At 52.2% G+C, this 18584-nt stretch overlaps 2 protein-coding genes across 2 annotated transcripts in view; one reads left to right on the forward strand and one right to left on the reverse strand.

The window, feature by feature from the left end:
* RTN4RL1 (reticulon 4 receptor like 1) overlaps positions 1 to 18584 on the reverse strand; it is a 74059-nt gene that overhangs the window by 39014 nt on the left and 16461 nt on the right. The gene's annotated exons all lie outside the window — the stretch shown is intronic.
* Positions 3489 to 4436, forward strand: LOC133057043 (small ribosomal subunit protein uS5). The gene has a single exon (XM_061143076.1). It carries the CDS (start codon positions 3510 to 3512, stop codon positions 4389 to 4391), a length of 882 nt encoding a protein of 293 aa, XP_060999059.1. The 5' UTR covers positions 3489 to 3509; the 3' UTR covers positions 4392 to 4436.

Consider the following 18584-nt stretch of genomic DNA (forward strand, 5'->3'; position numbering starts at 1 on the left):
CTCTCTGTCCCTAGGGGTCTGCTTGCCACCCAACAGATGGGGAATGAAGACCCCAATCCCATCCAGCTGGATCAGATCCTATTGAACCTGATTCCTCCTGGGGCCACTGCTTTGTCGGGGGACAATTAATGGCCATGGTTGATTGTTGGACACTTAGACATGGAGCAGCATCACCCAGGTTTGCCTTCCCAGCCTAAAAGCACAGATTAACCGCCCTGGGCTGGTTCTGTCACACACGGGGATATATTTTCCTTTTGGAATTTACAAGTAGTTCCATCTGAGAAATAAACAACCGGAGATAAAAATTACATTGTCACAGTGCAGGTGTGATAGATGTAAGAAGCAAACCGTCGTCGTGGTTGCCGTGGAGGTGCTCTGCGGACAGAATCCACCAGATGAGACCTAGAGGAGTCCCAGGGAAGGGGAATGAGATGCTGATAGGACCTCAGCTGAATGGGAAGCGTGGACTCTCTGCAATTTACATTCCATCATTCTAAATCATAGGGTTCCAGGCCGGCCTCCTGGAGCCAGGGTGAGAGTTTGATTGACAGGAGACCTCCTCAAACCACTCCGCCTCTCAGCTGCAGGCCTCAGGAAGGGGGAGCCTGGACAACAGAACAGGCCCCAATTGAAGAGCCAGCAGGGGACACTCGGCTTAAACTTGGCCAAAGTGTCTCCATCAAGACACCAGCTAGGGACTTCCCTGGTGGACCAGTGGTTTAGAATCTGCCTTCCAAGGCAGGGGACGTGGGTTCGATCCCTGGTCAGAGAACTAAGATCTCACTTGCCACTAAGGATACATGTCACAACTAGAGAGAAGCCTGCTCACCGCAAAGGAAAGCCTAGATGCTGCAACCTAAGACCTGACACAGCCAAATCCATAAATACTAAAAAGAAAAAAAGACACCAACTACTTGACTTGTCTCTACTGCTACTAGCTGAGGGAACCCAGGCCGACCTAAGTCTACCTGTAAAGAAAGCCACTTCAGAGACACCCACAAGACCAGACTGGACCTGGGTTCAGAATAACTAAAGTTTACTGAGTACTATGTGCTCAGTCCTCTGTGAAGGACCCAGCAAAGATTATCTCATATTAATCCTCAAGGCAACGCTATGAAGTGGTATTATTCCCATTTTGCAGATGACAGAGTGAAGTTCGGAGAGGTTAAGTGACTTGTCCAAGGTCCCTGGAATGGATTCAATCTTGTTGTTTAGTGGCTAAGTCGTGTCCAACTCTTTGAAATTCCATGGACTACAGCACGCCAGGCTTCCTTGTCCTTCACCATCTTCTGGAATTTGCTTCACAGACTCATGGTCATTGAGTCAGTGATGCCGTTCAACCATCTCATCATCTGTCACCCCTTCTCCTCCTGCCCTCAATCTCTCCCAGCATTAGAGTCTTTTCCAATGAGTCCTCTCTTCGTATCAGGTGGCCAAAGTATTGGAGGTTCAGCTTCAGCAGTAGTCCTTCCAATGACTATTCAGGGTTGATTTCCTTCAGGATTGACTGGTTTGATCTCTTTGCTTTCCAACGGACTCTCAAGAGTCATCTCCAGCATCACAGTTTGAAAGCATCCATTCAGCGCTCAACCTTCTTTATGGTCCAACTCTCATATCCGTACATGACTACCGGAAAAACCATTCAGTGAATGGCCCCCAAAATATATGTCCACATCCAAATCCTTGGAACTTGGAAATGTGACTTTATTTGGAAAGAGTCTTTGCAGAGGTAATTAAGGATCTTGAAATGAGATCATGCTGGATTACCCAGATGGGCCCTAAATTTAACGGCGAACGTCCTTCTAAGAGACAGAAGAGGAAAAGACAGAGAAGAGAGAAGCCTGGTGAAGACAGAGGCGGAGACTGGAGTAGCCACGAGGCCTACTAACCACCACCGGAAGCTGCCCCCCAGAGCCTTTGGAAGGAGCACAGTCCTGCCCACACCTTAAGTTCAGATTCTTTTTTTTACCTCCAGAACCGTGAGAATACATTTCTGCTGTTTAAGTCACTCAATTTAGGATTCTTTGTTGCTTGTTTCTTTGTGAGTGCCTGTGTGTGTGGTTGGTTTTTTTTTTTTTTTTTTGGTCATGTCACACAGCTTAAGGGATCTTAGTTCCCCAACTGGAGACTGAACCTGGGCCCGCATATGAGGAAAGCACAGAGTCCTAACCAGTAGACTGCCAGGGAATTCCCTAGCCACTCTATTTGTAGCAACTTGTCATGACAGCCCTAGGAAAAGAATACAGGGCCACAGCTAACAAATGGCAGAGCCAGGATTCAAATCTGGCAGGCTGGCCCCAGACTCAGGGTCTGCCCACCAGATGATGCCTGGATGCCAATCCTGGCTCCACTGCAGTCACGGTGTGTGACCTTGAGAAAGTTGCTAAGCCTCAGCCTGCTCACCTGCAAAATGAGGAGGTCAAACAAGACAAGTGGGGTGACTCCGGGGCTGCCATGGTGACAAGAAGGACAAATGGGGTTCTGAGGACATCATCAAGTGCAAAAAAGAAAAAGGCCTTTCTTAGCAAATCACTTGCAGACTGCAACTTCTGTGGGGTTTTGGCCACCCATGACACAGTCCCCACCTTCTAGTTACAGTCCCCCTTCAGCACACTCTCCCAGGCCTCAGTGACTGGTTCAGGGCCAAACCAGGGTTGTGACGTCAGATTCAGAAAGATACGCTTTCTCTTTCTGAGAGGGAGGGGGGCGTGAACTTGGAGTTGCTGGGCCTTTTGAGCATGTACCGACGCAAGAGAAGTCATGCTAAGATGCTAAGAAGCAGAAAGCAAGTCCTGGTGATCACGTCACACCTGAAGATGAATCTTGCAGTTTTATGAGCCTGGGAGATTTCTTTTTTTGTTTCAACAGTTTGAGTTTCTGGCCTTTCTAAACTGGGTGTCCCAACCCTCAAGGAAAGAGTGGGATGAATTGACAGAATAGCATGGAAACATATACATTATCATATGTAAAATAGATAGCCAGTGGGAATTTGCTCTGTGACACAGGGAGCTCAACCCAGTGCTCTGTGACAACCTAAGAATCTGCCTGCAGTGCAGGAGACCCCGGTTTGATTCCTGGGTTGGGAAGATTCCCTGGAGAAGGGATAGGCTACCCACTCCAGTATTCTTGGGTTTCCTTTGTTGTGGCTCAGCTGGAAAAGAATCTGCCTGCAATGCAGGAGACCTAGGTTCAATCCCTGGGTTGGGAAGATCCCCTGGAGAAGGGAAAGGCTACCCACTCCAGTATTCTGGCCTGGAGAATTCCATGGACTGTATAGTCTATGGGGTCTCACAAAGAGTTGGACGTGACTGAGCAACTTTCACTCACTCACTCAGGATGTACAGGTACATGGAAGGGAGGTTCATGAGGGAGGGGACAGGTGTATTCCTGTGGCTGCTTCATATTGATGTATAGCAGAGGCCAACACAATATTGTAAAGCAATTATCCTCCAATTAAAAAAAATAAGAAAAGAAAAAAATATAGCTCTTCTTCTTCGTGAAAACACCAAATGGCGGATGACGCCGGTGCTGCGGGAGGGCCCGGAGGCCCGGGGGGCCCTGGAATGGGAGGCCGCGGTGGCTTCCGCGGAGGCTTCGGTAGTGGCGTCCGGGGCCGGGGTCGTGGCCGGGGTCGGGGCCGGGGCAGAGGCCGCGGAGCTCGCGGAGGCAAGGCCGAGGACAAGGAGTGGCTCCCCGTTACCAAGCTGGGCCGCCTGGTCAAGGACATGAAGATCAAGTCCCTGGAGGAGATCTACCTTTTCTCTCTGCCCATCAAGGAGTCTGAGATTATTGACTTTTTTCTGGGAGCGTCCCTCAAGGATGAAGTTTTGAAGATTATGCCCGTACAAAAGCAGACCCGTGCTGGCCAGCGGACCAGGTTCAAGGCATTTGTTGCCATCGGGGATTACAATGGACATGTGGGTCTGGGTGTGAAGTGCTCCAAGGAAGTAGCCACTGCCATCCGTGGGGCCATCATCCTGGCCAAGCTGTCCATCGTCCCCGTGCGAAGAGGCTACTGGGGGAACAAGATCGGCAAGCCCCACACGGTTCCTTGCAAGGTGACTGGCCGCTGCGGCTCCGTGCTGGTGCGCCTCATCCCTGCCCCCAGAGGCACTGGCATCGTCTCCGCCCCTGTGCCCAAGAAGCTGCTGATGATGGCCGGCATCGATGACTGCTACACTTCTGCCAGGGGCTGCACCGCCACCCTGGGCAACTTCGCCAAGGCCACTTTTGATGCCATTTCCAAGACCTACAGTTATCTCACCCCTGATCTCTGGAAAGAGACGGTGTTCACCAAGTCTCCATATCAGGAATTTACTGACCATCTTGTGAAGACCCACACCAGAGTCTCCGTGCAGAGGACCCAGGCCCCAGCTGTAGCCACCACATAATTTTATAACATAATTTTACAAAGAGAATAATAAAGTGAATGAAACCGGACAAAAAAAAAAAATATAAGCCAGTTTTCTCCATGGGTCTCCATCACACTGAGGATACCCTGCCGTGATCCCCCCACGACCCAAAAGGTCTCGCGTGAACTGAACACTCTGCCCACTCCTTTCCCCTGGTCCCTGTGGCCCAGCCGCTGGGGCCATCTTGCTGTTCCTGGAACATGCCAGGCACACTTCTTCTCAGGGTCTTTGCTCTGGTTTTCCCCTCAGCCCAGTCCCTCTCTTGCCCCAGCATCCACATACTCTGTCCATCATCCACCTGGCTCTCTGATCAATGTCACTTCCTCCTAAGGTTTCCTTGAGCGCCTTATCTCAGACTACCCATGGCCACTTTCTGTGCTCACCTCCACAGTCCTCATCAGCCTGCCATTGCTTTCTCGTCCCTCACCCGCCCTGGAATGTGGGCTCCATGACAGCAGGGCTCTGCCTGTCTCATTCACCACGGTGTCCTCACCATCCGGGCTCCTAGTATCTGGCAGGTGTCATTACATGTCTGTTCAGAGACCAAATGAATGAGTGCTGGATGCCCTGGGTGCCTGTAACTGGGGAACCTGCTGTAGTCTGGAGGGCTCAGGGCCGCTTCTTGAGGATGGGTCATTTGAGCTGAGCTCTAAAGGAAGAGAAGGAATTACCCAGGTGAGGGGGTGGGGCAGAGGCAACATTACAGGCAGCATCATCTGCTTGTGGGAGGATCCTGACCAGGATGGAGACTGACACAGTGAGGGACAGAAAATCAGTAAGGGGTAAGTTGTGTGAGGTGTGATCAGAGGCATAGACAGGAGGGTTCAGTTTACACGAAGCCCTGAAAGCTCTGATCCCAGAGCTGTGGGAAGCCACTGGAGGATTTTAAACAATCAAATTGATATGATCAGATCATTTTCCCTAACATCACCTTTTTGTAGGACAGAGCCTGGAGACAAGAGAAGAAGCTAGAACACAATCAGGAGACTACTGCAATAGTCCAAGCGTGAGATGCAGGGCCCTGGTTTAAGATGGTAGAAGCAGGGGACATGGAGAGAGGGGGATACGTTTGAGCAATGTGCAGGGGATGGGCTGGACTGGTGGAAGATGATGAAAAAGTGGATGACTCAGTGGGTGCTCAGCAGATAGCAAAGCAGGCCCCTCAGTGTCCTAGATTTGGACACTTCTATTAATGTGGCCAAAGATTATAGCTGCTTGGGGTTCTTTTTTTTTTTTTTTTTTGGAAGGCACATCAAACTTTCTGACTCACTGCGCTTGCAGGCAATCGCTTCCTCATCAGAACAACCCTTATGGGGACAAGAAGTCTCTACTGTGAGGGAGGCGGAGCCTGCGGCAAGCTGCTGGATCACAGTCTGGAGAGAGGTGTTGGGGCATCACACGCTGGCCAGGTCTGGAGAATCGCTGGGGGCGGGGATTTTATTTCAAGAATGAGAAAGTGATCATGGGCAAGGGGTATATACTCTTTCCTTCCACTAGGCTAGAGAATTTTTGAGACGGGGAAAAAAAAGAAATAATAGGAGAAATGTCACCAAATTATGATACCTATATCTCTGTTTCTAGAGTCTTCCATGACCCCCTCCCTGCTCTGGTGTTCTACTGGACTGTCAATGCCTGTGGATGATTACAGAGACCAGAGAAGGAATCCCCTGGATGGCAGTTTCAGAAGCTGGAATCTGGAAGACTTATGTGGGACACAGGCCAATCCCGAGCAAGGATGAGCTCCTTAAGCAGAAATCAAGTGGCCATGAATTTGGTGGCCTTTCTCTACTTTTTAACAACCATGCCCCATTAAAAACGGCCATCATGGGTTGCAAACCAGTGTGAAGGTACTTAATGCTACAAAACGGCACACTTTAAAACCGCTCAAAATGGTACATTTTATGTTACATTCAACATAAACACGAAAAATGTAGTCCACCAAAACAACCAACTACTGAAGCTTTCACTTCTACAAATGCCTGCGAAGTGAGAAGCCCCCATTCGCTGCAACCAGAGAAAGCCCCCACAGAGCAACAAAGGCCCAGCGCAGCTAAAAATAAATATTAAAAAAAAAAAATCAAAGTGGCTAATACTTAAAAGAAAAAAAATGTCATCATAGAGTTTTGGGGGCCCTCTCCAGATGCTCTTCTGAGTCAGAATCGTTCCAGAGCTGGACCTCCTCATAGATTACACCATTGTTCTATCCTGCTTCCTCAAGTTACTCTGAGCTGTGTCTCTAGGAGAAGAAATGGTATACATGAAAAGCGCCCCCAGATCACGATGGAGCCAGGGTTCAGAATGCATGAAGGGAAAGAGCCCCTCTCTGGATCCAGAGAGCCAACCTGTGTGGGATTTGGATGGCTGACCTTGGCCAATTAGTGCCTTGCTCGGTGTAACCAACCGAGTCACAGATTCAATTCAATTCAGCAAACATTTATCGAGCATCTCAGAGCCAGCTGATTTCTGTCTGTTCTGTAAGTGCAATGAAGCTCAACCTTCTCTCTAGATTAGAGTTATTTGTATTTCGAGGCGAAAAGGTAGGTTTTAAGTACCTGTGAGAGGTGGTAATGGATCCTGGGGGAGGGGTGGGCATGGACTGGGGTTGAGAGAGGAGCTAAGAAACGGCCTGTGAGTCAGAACGGCAGGACCTGGCCACAGAGACAGGGAAGAAAAAATACCTGAGAAGCCAGATAAAACCTGGGGATTTTTTAAAAATTCCCCCTCCCCCCTACATACTTTCTTTTTAATCAAAAAGATCATGCATGCACACAGTTTAAAATTTTTTTTCCCAAAAAACACAAAAGGGAATACAATGAAAAACAAGTCTCCTTTCCTCTCCCAGACCTCCACTCCCTAGTATTTTTCTTCAGAGGCATCCCACTGTTAATAGTTTCTTTTGTGGTCTTTCCAGAAAATTTCTATCACATACAAGCATATCTTTCTTTTTAAAATCCAAATGGGAGTGCAGTATATTACCACTGCTTTTTCACTTAGCAATGCATCTTGGCATCTAGCCCATATCAGCGCTACACAGTCACCCATTCCTTAGAGTACAGAATCCGATTGTATGGGGTTGTTGTAATCTACCCAATCGATCCCCTACTGATGGACATTTAGGTTGCTTCCCGTTTCTGCTATTACAAGCAATGATAACGTGCACGCTCCTATATGTGCATTTCTGCCCACAGGTGCAAGGGAATCAGTAATAATTTCCTGGAAGTGGAATTGCTATATTTAGATAGATGTGACTGACTGTGGCTGAGAAGTCCAGTTGGAGCTCTCTCTCCGGGAGAGGAGCTGCCATGTACCGAGCCTCTACCTGCACCCCTTCCTTGCACAGGGCCCCAGGTCCCTCACTGCCATGTGGCCATATCAGAGCAAGGGTTAGGACTGCACGTTGGGAAAGAGTTCTCTGGATTCTGGGTTCAATGCCTGGGTAGGGCAGATCCCCTGGAGAAGGGTATGGCAACCCACTCCAGTATTCTAGCCTGGAGAATTCCATAGACAGAGGAGCCTGACAGGTTATAGTCTGTGGGGTTGCCAAGAGTCGGACACAATTGAGCGACTTTCATTTATTCACTGGATTCGGAGGAGCCAACTTGCATGGCTGAGGACCCAACTGGGAGCTAAGAGAATGCAGACCCCCCCTCCAGTCAAAGAGGTTAAAAATGTGCAGAGAGGGAATTCCCTGGCAGTCCAATGGTTAGGACTCTGCACTAAAGATGTGGGTTTGATCCCTGGTCAGGCAACTAAAATCCCACAAGCCAGACTTGCCTGGCAGTCCAGTGTTTAGGAATCCGCCTGCCAATGCAGGGGCCACGGGCTCAATCTGTAGTCCAGGAAGATTCCACATGTGGTGGAGCAGCTAAGCCCCTGGGCCACAACTACTGAGCCTACGTTTTAGGGCCCTTGAGTCGCAGTAAGAGAAGCCACCTCAAGGAGAAGCTCACATACCACAAATAGAGAGTAGCCCCCATTGTCTCAACTAGAGAAAGCCCACGCACGGCAACGAAGATCCAGTGCAGCCCAAAATAATTAATTAATTAAAAAAAGATCCTGCAAGCCTTGAGGCAAGACCAGAAGAAGAAAAAAGAGGGAGAGAAACTATACAGAGAGATCAATCCATCATGGTAAGGCATTTGCACAATGCCTGGCACATAAGGAGTGTTCCATCAGCATGAGTTATCACTGGTATAATAATAATAACGACAAGAGAGAGGGGGCCCTCTCTTGCCAGTGGTGAGGGTCGGTCTGTCCAAGCATCCAGCTGACTCAAAGGCTCAGACCTGGGAGCCTGCTCCGAGTTTGGAGCCGAGACAGGCAGTTTCCCTATCACAACTTGGCATCTGGAACTCACGGGCCTTTGCCAGTGCCTAATAAACACCATACTTCACGCCTTGCCACTGTCACCCACGCGTCCCCTGACGCCTGCTGACGCCGCCTGCCACCGCACACAGTCAGCATTTCGGCCAAGCATATGACTCCTTTATGACCTGCTTTTCTTTTTTAAAGTGGTGGATGTAGCCTAAATGACGTCACCTTGACATAATGAAACTAAATCTGTGTTTGGCGGTGGGGCCGGCGGGGAGGAGGAGTGCGTTGGGCACGCCAGAACTTACACAGCCAAAAAAGAATCAGCCTTGAGTTTGGGGCCAGTCAGACCTGGGTTTGAATCCTGACCCTGACACTTACAAGCTCTTAAGTCATTTAACTTCCCTGAGCCTTAGTTTCCTCACCTGTGAAATGGGCTAAGCACTTGTTCTAACAGGATTACAGAGAGAAGTACAGAGTACACAAGATAATGGATTATTGATGAATTTTTTTTATAGACCGGCCTTATTCCAAAAATGATTTCAGGCAGCTGAGATAATGTATGTAAAGTGTCTGGCACATGCAGTGCTTCCATAGAGGATCAATTCCCCTCCCTGGCCCTTCTGTTGAAGTGGTCACCTTCAGATCCCAGCACCTCCACACACACCTTGGTTTCAAAGTACTGCCATCACTTGAAATACTTCTGGAGATTTCTTTCTTCAATTCCCTCACTCTCCCTCTCTCTTTTTTTTGACTGCACCATGCAACTTGTGAGATCTCAGTTCCCCTACCAGTGATTGAACCCAGGCCCTCGGCAGTGAAAACATGGAGTCCTAGGAAAGTGTCCGACTCTTTGAGACCCCATGGACTGTAGCCTGCCAGGTTCCTCTGTCCATGGGATTTTCTAGGCAAGAATACTGGGGTGGGTTGCCATTTCCTTCTCAAGGGGACCCAGGGATCGAACGTGGGTCTCCCGCATTGCAGGCAGACTCTGAGCCACCAGGGAATCCCTGACTCCTAACCACTGGCTAAAACAATAAAGCTTCTGTGCTGTGTGCTAGGCTAAGTTGCTCAGTTGTGTGCCATTCTGTGTGACCCTGTGGACTGTAGCCCGCCAGGCTCCTCTGTCCATGGGGAGTCTCCAGGCAAGAATACTGGAGTGGGTCGCCATGCCCTCTTTCAGGGGATCTTCCTGACCCAGGGCTTGAACCTGTGTCTCTTACATCTAACCTGCATTGGCAGGCGGGTTCTTTACCACTAGCACCACCTGGGAAGCCCCATACCACTGGACTGCCAGGGAATTCCAAAAGTGGTTCAATTCTTGAGTCCCACCTTGCTTTCAACCTAAAAAAAAAAAAAATTCCCAACAACAAAACAAACCACATTCTGAAAATGTCTTGTCTGTTTATTCATAATACAGCTTTAAATTCTTCTTGGCCTTTTCCAAAAAATCAAACCTACCCTCAGTGGCCAAGGATTCACCACGATCGAGGCTATTAAGAGGAAAATGCTGTGAGATCTGAGGCAATTTCCAAGAACTGTTGTGATCGAGCAGAACTGGAATAATGGCAAAGCCTTCCCAGTCCCCACTTCCCCTCCACTCCCCACCCCCATGTCTCCTTTGATCCGGCCCATTTCTGGGGACACTTGAAGTTAAAAACCTCTTTGCAGCAAAGTCCACTTGCTGCTCCCTGGTCCCACTCGTGGATCACACTTCCAGTCCCTGGGGTAACAGCAGACTGCTGCCTCTGGACGCTTAGTGCAAGGATAAGGTATCGAGGATGGAGTTGCCCTCCTTCCATCTTTCATGGGGACACTGAGAAAGCCATCCAGGGATTTGAGCCCAGGGGTTGGAGACAGGATGCTTCAAAAGCAGACAGCAGGGTCCCCCCGTGCCCACGCCCACTGTGTACAATAACACCCACCAATTCTCCTAGCGGGAGACCCACTTGACCCCTCCTAGGACCAAAGGAGGGCAAAGGCTGCCCACAGTCTGAATTTCCTCAGCCTCACCCCTGCCAGCTGGTGAGTTTGTTCCTCCTATTTCCCCAGTTCCCAAGAAGACCCTGCCCCTACTTAACCTTGGAGAAGGCTGCAGTCACTGCGGCCAAGCGGAAAGATCTAGCCTCCAGAGTGAGCCAGGCCTGGGTTCAGATAGCTCAGGCAGCACAAGCAGATGAGTTGCCTCCCACTTCCAAGCCTCAGCACCCTTGTCTAGGAAAGGGGGTAACACTTGTTTGGCTTGGGGGAGAAGTATTCAGGAGGAGGGCTCATAAAGATGAGATGATGTAGACCCTCTGCAGATGGCGGCTAATATTCCCAAGGCCCTGGGTGCAGGCCCTGTATTTGGAGTGGGTGGTTTGCCCACTCTCACAGGAAGCCTGGGATGATGCCCTGATCCCACTGGCTTGGAACTCAGCCTGCTGAACTCTCACTGTGTATCTGTGAAAGGAGGGTGGGGGAGGGGAGCTTCCACAAGCAGGAGGACCTAGAATTGGCTCTGGGAGGACAAGACCTTGGTGCTCCCTCAAGCTCCTCCCCACAGGCTCACCCCAGAGACGAGGTGGGCTGACTCTTGCTGTGGATGGAAGCACCATCTGGAAGGTGGGACAGCACATTGGTTAAGCCTGGCACTCGGAATCTCTATCAGCCCTCTTAGATGACTTGTTCCAAGATCTCCCCTTGGTTGAAGATACACAAGTCCTTATCCTCTTGCTAATTGGTTCAGATCAATTGACCTTCAAGTGGGACTAATGTACAAGTGATAAGAGATGGCTTGTATGCCAAGCAACCCGTGTGCTTAACTAGCTGTTGCTCAAGTAACCAAACAAGGCACATGAACCCAAATTTCTCAGAATACCTTCTCCTAACAGGCTGCAGAGCCGGCATCTCCCCCACCGGTCTGAAACACTTGGTGAGTCCACAGACCTGCTTAAAGGCACCAGATCCTATTAGGCAGGTGGCAATAACACGAGTGTAGATTCCTCGGGGAGGCACAGGGGGTGCTGAGCCTGATACCACAGTCCCTGGGCCCTGCTCTGCCCTGGCTCAAGCCACCTGGCAGGAGAAGGAGCTGCATTGCAAGTGCTGGCAGAGGATGGGGAAGAAAGCGTATTCCTGGCACTCTGGCTCCCATCTGACTTTTTTTTTTGGTCAAGTTTGGAGGCTTGTCAGGTCTTAGTTCCCTGACCGGGGATCAAACCTGCACCCCCTGCATTGGCCATGCAGTCTTAACCGCTGCACTACCAGGGAAGTCTCTCCCATTTGCCTCTTGATCTGTTTCCTCACTTGGCCCATTCCCAGGAAAGCGGGAGTCTGTCTCACTGAACCCATGTCCGAGGTTAGGTCACCCCTGATTTTCAAGTGGGAGCTAATGTTTAGTCTTTTATTGCTGCCAGTCCCTGAAGTGATCTGGAAACCAGTAAAGACACCAGGAGAGGGCCTAGAAATCTTGGCCAGGCTGGGAGTGGACAGCAACTCTCCCCACCTTCCATCACCCCCTCTGTGGCCCTCTCCTCCCTACCCTGCAGAGAGCTAGCTTCTGGCCAGAAGTATCTCTCTGCCTGCCAGAGTGCAGGCCAGCCACCCCTAATTTTCCTGGGCTCTATTATAAACCTCTGCTGTGTTCCTTCTGAGCCCCCTCCTCAGGGTTTGAGCCGAGCTGCTTTGCCTTATCAGCCTTGCTTTTCACATGCGCTTAACTTCATGAGAAAAGGGAAAAAGTGAAATCAGATAGAAATGCAGGTCTGTTTGCTGTTTTCTCCAATGAAATGGTTCTGGGTAAACAGCAGACGCCTTTGATGAAATCCCAGCAGGCTTAAACAATAAAGCTGGTTACAAACTCAATCTGGCCAAGATATCAGATCTGAAATTGTTTCAAAAAACATGTCAACATTTTCTAATGCTCCTTGAAAAAACTTCCTGGGTTGCCCTCTGTGGAGTCTGGGTCGAGGACAGAGGATGGGGGCAATCCAGGCAATCGGCTTCTGCTCAGGCCCCACGGGACTTAAGCAGCCTGGAGTCCAGGAACAGGCTGTTCCAGCTGCTGGGAGGCCCTGCCAGGGCCTTCTGTACGTGTCTAAATGGTCACTTTGCAGCCCTTGTCTGATCCAGGCAGAACACCAGCCTCCTTCCTGTCTGCTTCTTCACCCCCTCCCCAAGTTGGCCCGTCAACCTCCACCCCTAATTCCCTACCTTCTCTTCTCCATACCGCAGCCAGCAGAAGCTTTTAAAAATGTAAACCAGATCATGCCTCATGCCGTTCTTTTGCTTAAAACCTCTAATGCCTTCACACTGCACTTAGAATAAAATCCAAACTCCTCCTGTGGCCTACAAAAAAATCCTACGGGATCCGCCACTGCCAGATTCCTTCCGGCTCACTACTACAACTCCAGCCTCCCCCGGCCTTCTCTCCAGTCCTAGCAGCCGCACCCATTTCTGCCTCTGGGCCTTTGCACTTGCTGTAAACTGCCTGGGATGTTTATGTCCCAGTTTGTCAGCAGCTCCCTGCCCACCCTAGCTAAAGTTGGTCCTCTCCCGGCCAAGCACAATATCACCTCACAGCATATTCTCTACACTGAGTCCAACCACTCTCTGAAATCACCTTATGTGTGGACTCATTAACTGTTTCCTCCTTTGGAATGCAATCTCTCTGCAGACTCCCAACCTGTGCGTCCCCTTACTGGTAGCTTAGGACTGGCATACAGCTCAATCATGAACTGCTGCATGAATGAATGAGTAGCAAGGATGTCATCACCCCCTCTAGGTATCCTCCAGGGCAAGACCCAGGAGGACAGCACCATAAAGATACATCACCAGCCTCTCCCAGCTGGTCACCCTGGCCATTCTTGCCCTGCCACCTCCCCCAGCAGGCCTCACTCAAGGTCCCTGCAGGCTTTGGACCACCAGGCCTTGGTGGAGCCTGAGGGCAGGAGCTCAGGATTGGGCGTCTCCCCACTCTTACTGGCCCCTCTTCAGCCGGGCTGTTTCTCTCCTCTGCCCATCTCTTCCTCCCCCAGGACCCAAGCTCACACAGGCCTGAGATGGGGGTGGGCAGGGGCGCGGCGCCCCCCACCCCCACCCCCCGCCCCAACCCGCCCTCACCGGCTTTCTTGGACAAGCTCAGGCGCCCGGTTGGCTCGAGTCTCCTGGGTCTGGGATGGCGGAGGGGAGTGGGGGACGGACAGTGATGCCACCAGAGGCCTCGGGCCCCCCACCCCCACCCCGCCTGGGCCGCGATCGATCCTTGCTGCTCAGGCCTCATTACCGGGGAGAACGGCCGGGGCTGGCAGAGGAGCCAGACGGCTGCCGAGGGAGGTGGGGAGGCCTCCCGGCTCCCTGGCCCGGATTAAATATTTACTATGTTTTGTTTGGCCTTTGGGGGAGGGGCGGGAGGGCTGTCGCATCGATCCCGAGCTGCCGGCGGGGCGGGGCGGGGCGGGGCCCGGGGGCGGGGGCTGGGCTCACACTCGGCGCCCCGCACCCCAGCCTCCCTGGGTGGGCTGGGTCGGGACCCCAGGACCCCCGAGTACCCCGCCCCCGGTCGACCCCTCTAGGGGCGGGGATTTGCTGCCGAGCCGCTGGGCCGCGGTGACAGATCTGGGTTACCGCGAGGGAGCGGCGGGCCGCCCTGGAAACGCTTCCCACCCCGAGGACGCCTAGGCCGGCGGCCAGGGAGGGGCCGGGCGCTCGGCGATTCGCTCCCTCGCCCACCTGCGTCCAGCCCGCAGACCCCAACCGGGATCGGAGACCGCTGCCGGAGCGCCGGTCTGGGCTAAACCGCATCTTCAGTCCTCCCGGGTCTGATCCCCCCAGCACCCCTGAGCCGGCTGCACTAGCCCATTGCACAGATGTGAAATCCAAAGCAGAGAAGGAGACGCGGGGCCAGGTTGGGCACCCACGACCGCCCGAAAGCCCGGGCCCTTCCTCACCAGGCTCGCCCAGCATCTGGTCGAGCTTTACTTTTCTACAGAAGGCGGCGCCACGCCAACGCCCTGGCGAGCTCCCAGCACCCGCCTGGCGGGCTTCGGAGAAACGGAGAGAAATGGGAGTAGTCTGGGCCTCGGGGAGCTCTGGGGGTGCTCTAACACTGCTCGCTGGATGCGCGGGTTTGGCACACTGCTCTGCAGCCAGAAAGGACCCTCCCGGAGGCTTACTCGGTCACACACACAACTGCTAGTCATCCGTTTAGTGTTCCCCAGTCGGAACAGGTGCGGCGGGGGCAAAGTGCTGCGTAGTCAGGGTCCCTGCCCTCAGCGAGCCTATAGTCTGCTGTACACACAATAAGAGCTGTCATCTCTTTCCAGCCCTCTACCCGCATGCGCACGCGCACACAGACACACACGGTGACTACTCCCCCACAATCCTGTTATAGGACATAGACCCACCCTAAAGGACTGCTCCAGGCTTCCCTGGCGGCTCAGGCAGTAAAGAATTTGCCTGCAATGCAGGAGACTCAGGTTCAATCCCTGGGTGGGGAAGAGCCCCTGGAGAAGGGAGTGGCTACCCACTCCAGTATTCTTGCCTGGAGAATTCAATGGACAGAGGGGGCTACATTCCGTGGGATCACAAAGAGTCGGACACGGCTGAGTGACTAACACACACACACGAAGTCCTGCTCACATCACATTCTATACGTGCAGGTACACCCACAAATTCCCAGACCACCCCAACCCCATCTCTACATGTGTATGTGTGCACATCACCCCCCCCACAACAAAACAACTAAAGAGTGGCCGCGGCACCCATCACGCGTGTGTCCACTAATAAAAACACACATGCGTACAGAGAGCTGCCCCATCCCTACACATGCATGTGCATGTGCTAGTACACACACATTCACACACAAAGAACACCCCTCTCCACCTCCACACAAGTTGGTGAATGTGCCCACAGAGCTGACTGTCCCCTCATCCCATCCCTGCGCGCACACACACACACATGCACACACACACACACATGCACATGCACTGAAATATCCACCGACATCTCATCCCTATGCTTGTGTGTCCCCCTGCACACCCGCACACACACAGGCACACACACATGCGCACTGACTGTATATAGGCAACTGGGGAAGAGCTGCAGCCTCCAGCCCTGCTCCTATTTAAAGAGAAGCATTGCTGGAAAAGGAACAAAAGCAAAGCCGGCTATAAATAGCCACCTCCCTCCCCGCTTTTCCTGCCCTCCGGCCTGGCGGCCTTGCCTCTCCTCTCCTGCCTGGGGCCCAGAGCAGCCAGGGCAGGGCTGTCCCCAGGGGTGGGCACGGGGGCCCTCAAGGCCCAGTGGCCAAGCACAGAGCACTAGGGCCCGCCAGGGGCTCTGGGCCCATGTGGGTGCAAAAGCTCGCAGCCTGCCACCTGCAGCCAGCCCTGCGTGCATGTGCCCAGCTCAGAGGGAGGGAGGCCCACTTGGGCCTGGTGGGGCTGCTGCCTCAGCAAAACTGCAAAGGCTGGCAGCTGCAGGGGAGGAAGGCGGGGCTGCTGAGGAAGGCCACAGCTGCCCCTGCCCAGGCCCTCCCTTCCCGGCCAGGCCAGATCTTCCTGGGGTTGATTCCTGGTTTGGTACCTGGGCCCAGAGTCAGGGATACTGGGTGCCCTCTCAGAAGTCACATGCGCTGGAGGAAAGGTTGGCAGGACCAGAATGGGGGATGGGATGCAAGTCCTACTTGGAGTTCCAGTTCTATTTCCTCTGATCCACCAACCTTAGGCAAGGCTCCTAACCACACCACCCAGCCTCAGTTTTAACCCCCTCTTCTTGGGGTTCTAGAAGTGATGCATGAAAAACCACTGTGCCTAGCAGGCCCTTGGAAACTGGAAAGCTACTAGGATGGGGGAGATTACAGACTGCTCTCTTCAAGAATCTGCCTTGCAATGCGGGAGACCATGGTTCGATCCCTGGGTCGGGAAGATCCCCTGGAGAAGGGAATGGCTACCCACTCCAGTATACTTGCCTGGAGAATCCCATGGACAGAGGAGCCTGTCCTGTCGGGCTATACAGTCCATGGGTTCTCAAAGAATCGGACACAACTGAGTGACTAACACTTGCTTTTTAACACTTTTTGTGTCTGAGAAGAACTGGATGAAAATAATAATTTTGTTTTGTATTTGCCATGTGCTAGGCACTGGGCTATCTTTATTTTATTCCGTCCTCTGTGAGGTAGGTACTATTTATTCCCATTTTACAGATGGAGAAACTGAGGCTCAGGGGCTCACTCTAAGGTCACACAGGACAGTAAAGCACAAAGCCAGGTCACAAAGCCAAGCTGGAACAGAGACTGAAGCCCTCTGTTCTATGTTTTATACTGTGGGGGACTGGGGGACCCTGGTTCTCAGGTTAGCCCCTCCTCAGAGACCAGTGGAAGGCTGGGCTGGGCTGGGCTGCCTGAAGCTGGAACTGAATGGGCCGCAGGGAGGGAGCTGGTGTGACCCTCAGCTCCTGAGGCCCCCACCAGGGTCTTGCAGCATGAGCCCGCCTCCTGCTCACCCCTCCTGTCCCCTGAGGGGCTTTTCTCCACCAACCCTGGGGGAGGGGGCGGGAGGAGAAGGAGAAGAGCTCAGGCAGACCTACTTTCAAGGCTTTAATCCTTTTTGCTTAAAGGATTTTTTTTTTTTTGCTTGGGGAAGACTTGGTCTGATCAGAGGAGAGACGCAGGGAGCTGACAAGCTGTGGAGGGTGGGGGGGGTGAGGAGAAAGAAATACATATTTATTACCCTCAATTATTAAAAAATAGATAGTACCAGATCTTAGGTCCTGGCAGACACTGCAGTGGCATTTGTGCAAGGACTATTTTCTTTCCCTTTTCTTTCTCTTTTTCTTTTTTGGTTATTTCTGTTGAAATTGTAATGCTTGTAATGTGGCGAGCTTGTTAGTAAAAAAAAAAAAAAAAAACTCCCTGGCCAGTTCCCAGTGGGTTGGGAAGAGCCTGTGACCAGGGAGCCTCTGTACCCCCAAGTACTGGGAGGAGCCGGACAGACCCCTTCTCAGTGGAGGAGAGGGTGTGGACGAGAAAGATCTGTGCCCTCATTTGGGGCTGCAGGGGCTGGGCCCAGGCAAGCATGTGTCCCCAGCTGTTCTCTACTCCCTTCGTGCCCCCTACTCTCTCAGGCAAACCCTCCACCAATTCAGCCCCCACTCCCGCCCCTTCCCTCATTGCTGCTCTTTTCGAGGGAGTGGAGAGAGAGAGAGAAATCGATTCTGCTTCTTCTGTGAAGGAGGTGACAGCTCTTGCCCGAGGCTTCTGAGGGCTTTGCCCATGGGCACTGCCAGCTCCCCAGACACACCCTTCTCTCACCAGGGCCGAATCAGCCTTTTGAATCAGCCTATTGAAAAGGGGACAAGGGGCAGGTCACCAGCTTGGTGCAAAGATGCCAGGCATCCTGTAGGGCAAACTTAGGCCTGATCCCCCAGGCAGGTACACACCCCTAGCCTCTTTTGTTGCGGATTTCACATCAGGGCCAGATGGGGCCCTTAAACAGAGGGGAAAAAAAATAAATAAAGAGGGAGAGGAGAAGGGGATCTACAATGAGGAAAAAGACCAAGAGGCAAAGCCACTGGCAAGCGGACCATGACATTCATTTCGGTACTTGAAGACTCGCAGAGCCTGGCCTCGGTACAGGACTGTTGGCCAACAGATGGAGCTGATGAAGACGGGAGAGCAGCAACATCTCATGAGGACTTGCTACCTGCCGGGAAGGCCCTTTCCTCCTACCTTGTCATGAATTCTCAGAACCCCGAGAGGCAACTGGCATTAGCCCCACTTTTCAGATGAAGAAATCAAGGCCCAGCGAATTAAAAGCAACTGCCCAAGGTCAGGCAGCTAGTAAATGGCAGAGCAGGGCCCTGGTTCCTGCCTGTCTGGCT

Source organism: Dama dama, chromosome 5, assembly GCF_033118175.1.
Source record: "Dama dama isolate Ldn47 chromosome 5, ASM3311817v1, whole genome shotgun sequence".
In the NCBI taxonomy this organism is placed as follows: domain Eukaryota; kingdom Metazoa; phylum Chordata; class Mammalia; order Artiodactyla; family Cervidae; genus Dama; species Dama dama.

What these genes read in the sequence shown, in the direction of transcription:
- LOC133057043 (XM_061143076.1), top strand. Translation starts at nt 3,510, where the DNA reads ATGGCGGATGACGCCGGTGCTGCGGGAGGGCCCGGAGGCCCGGGGGGC.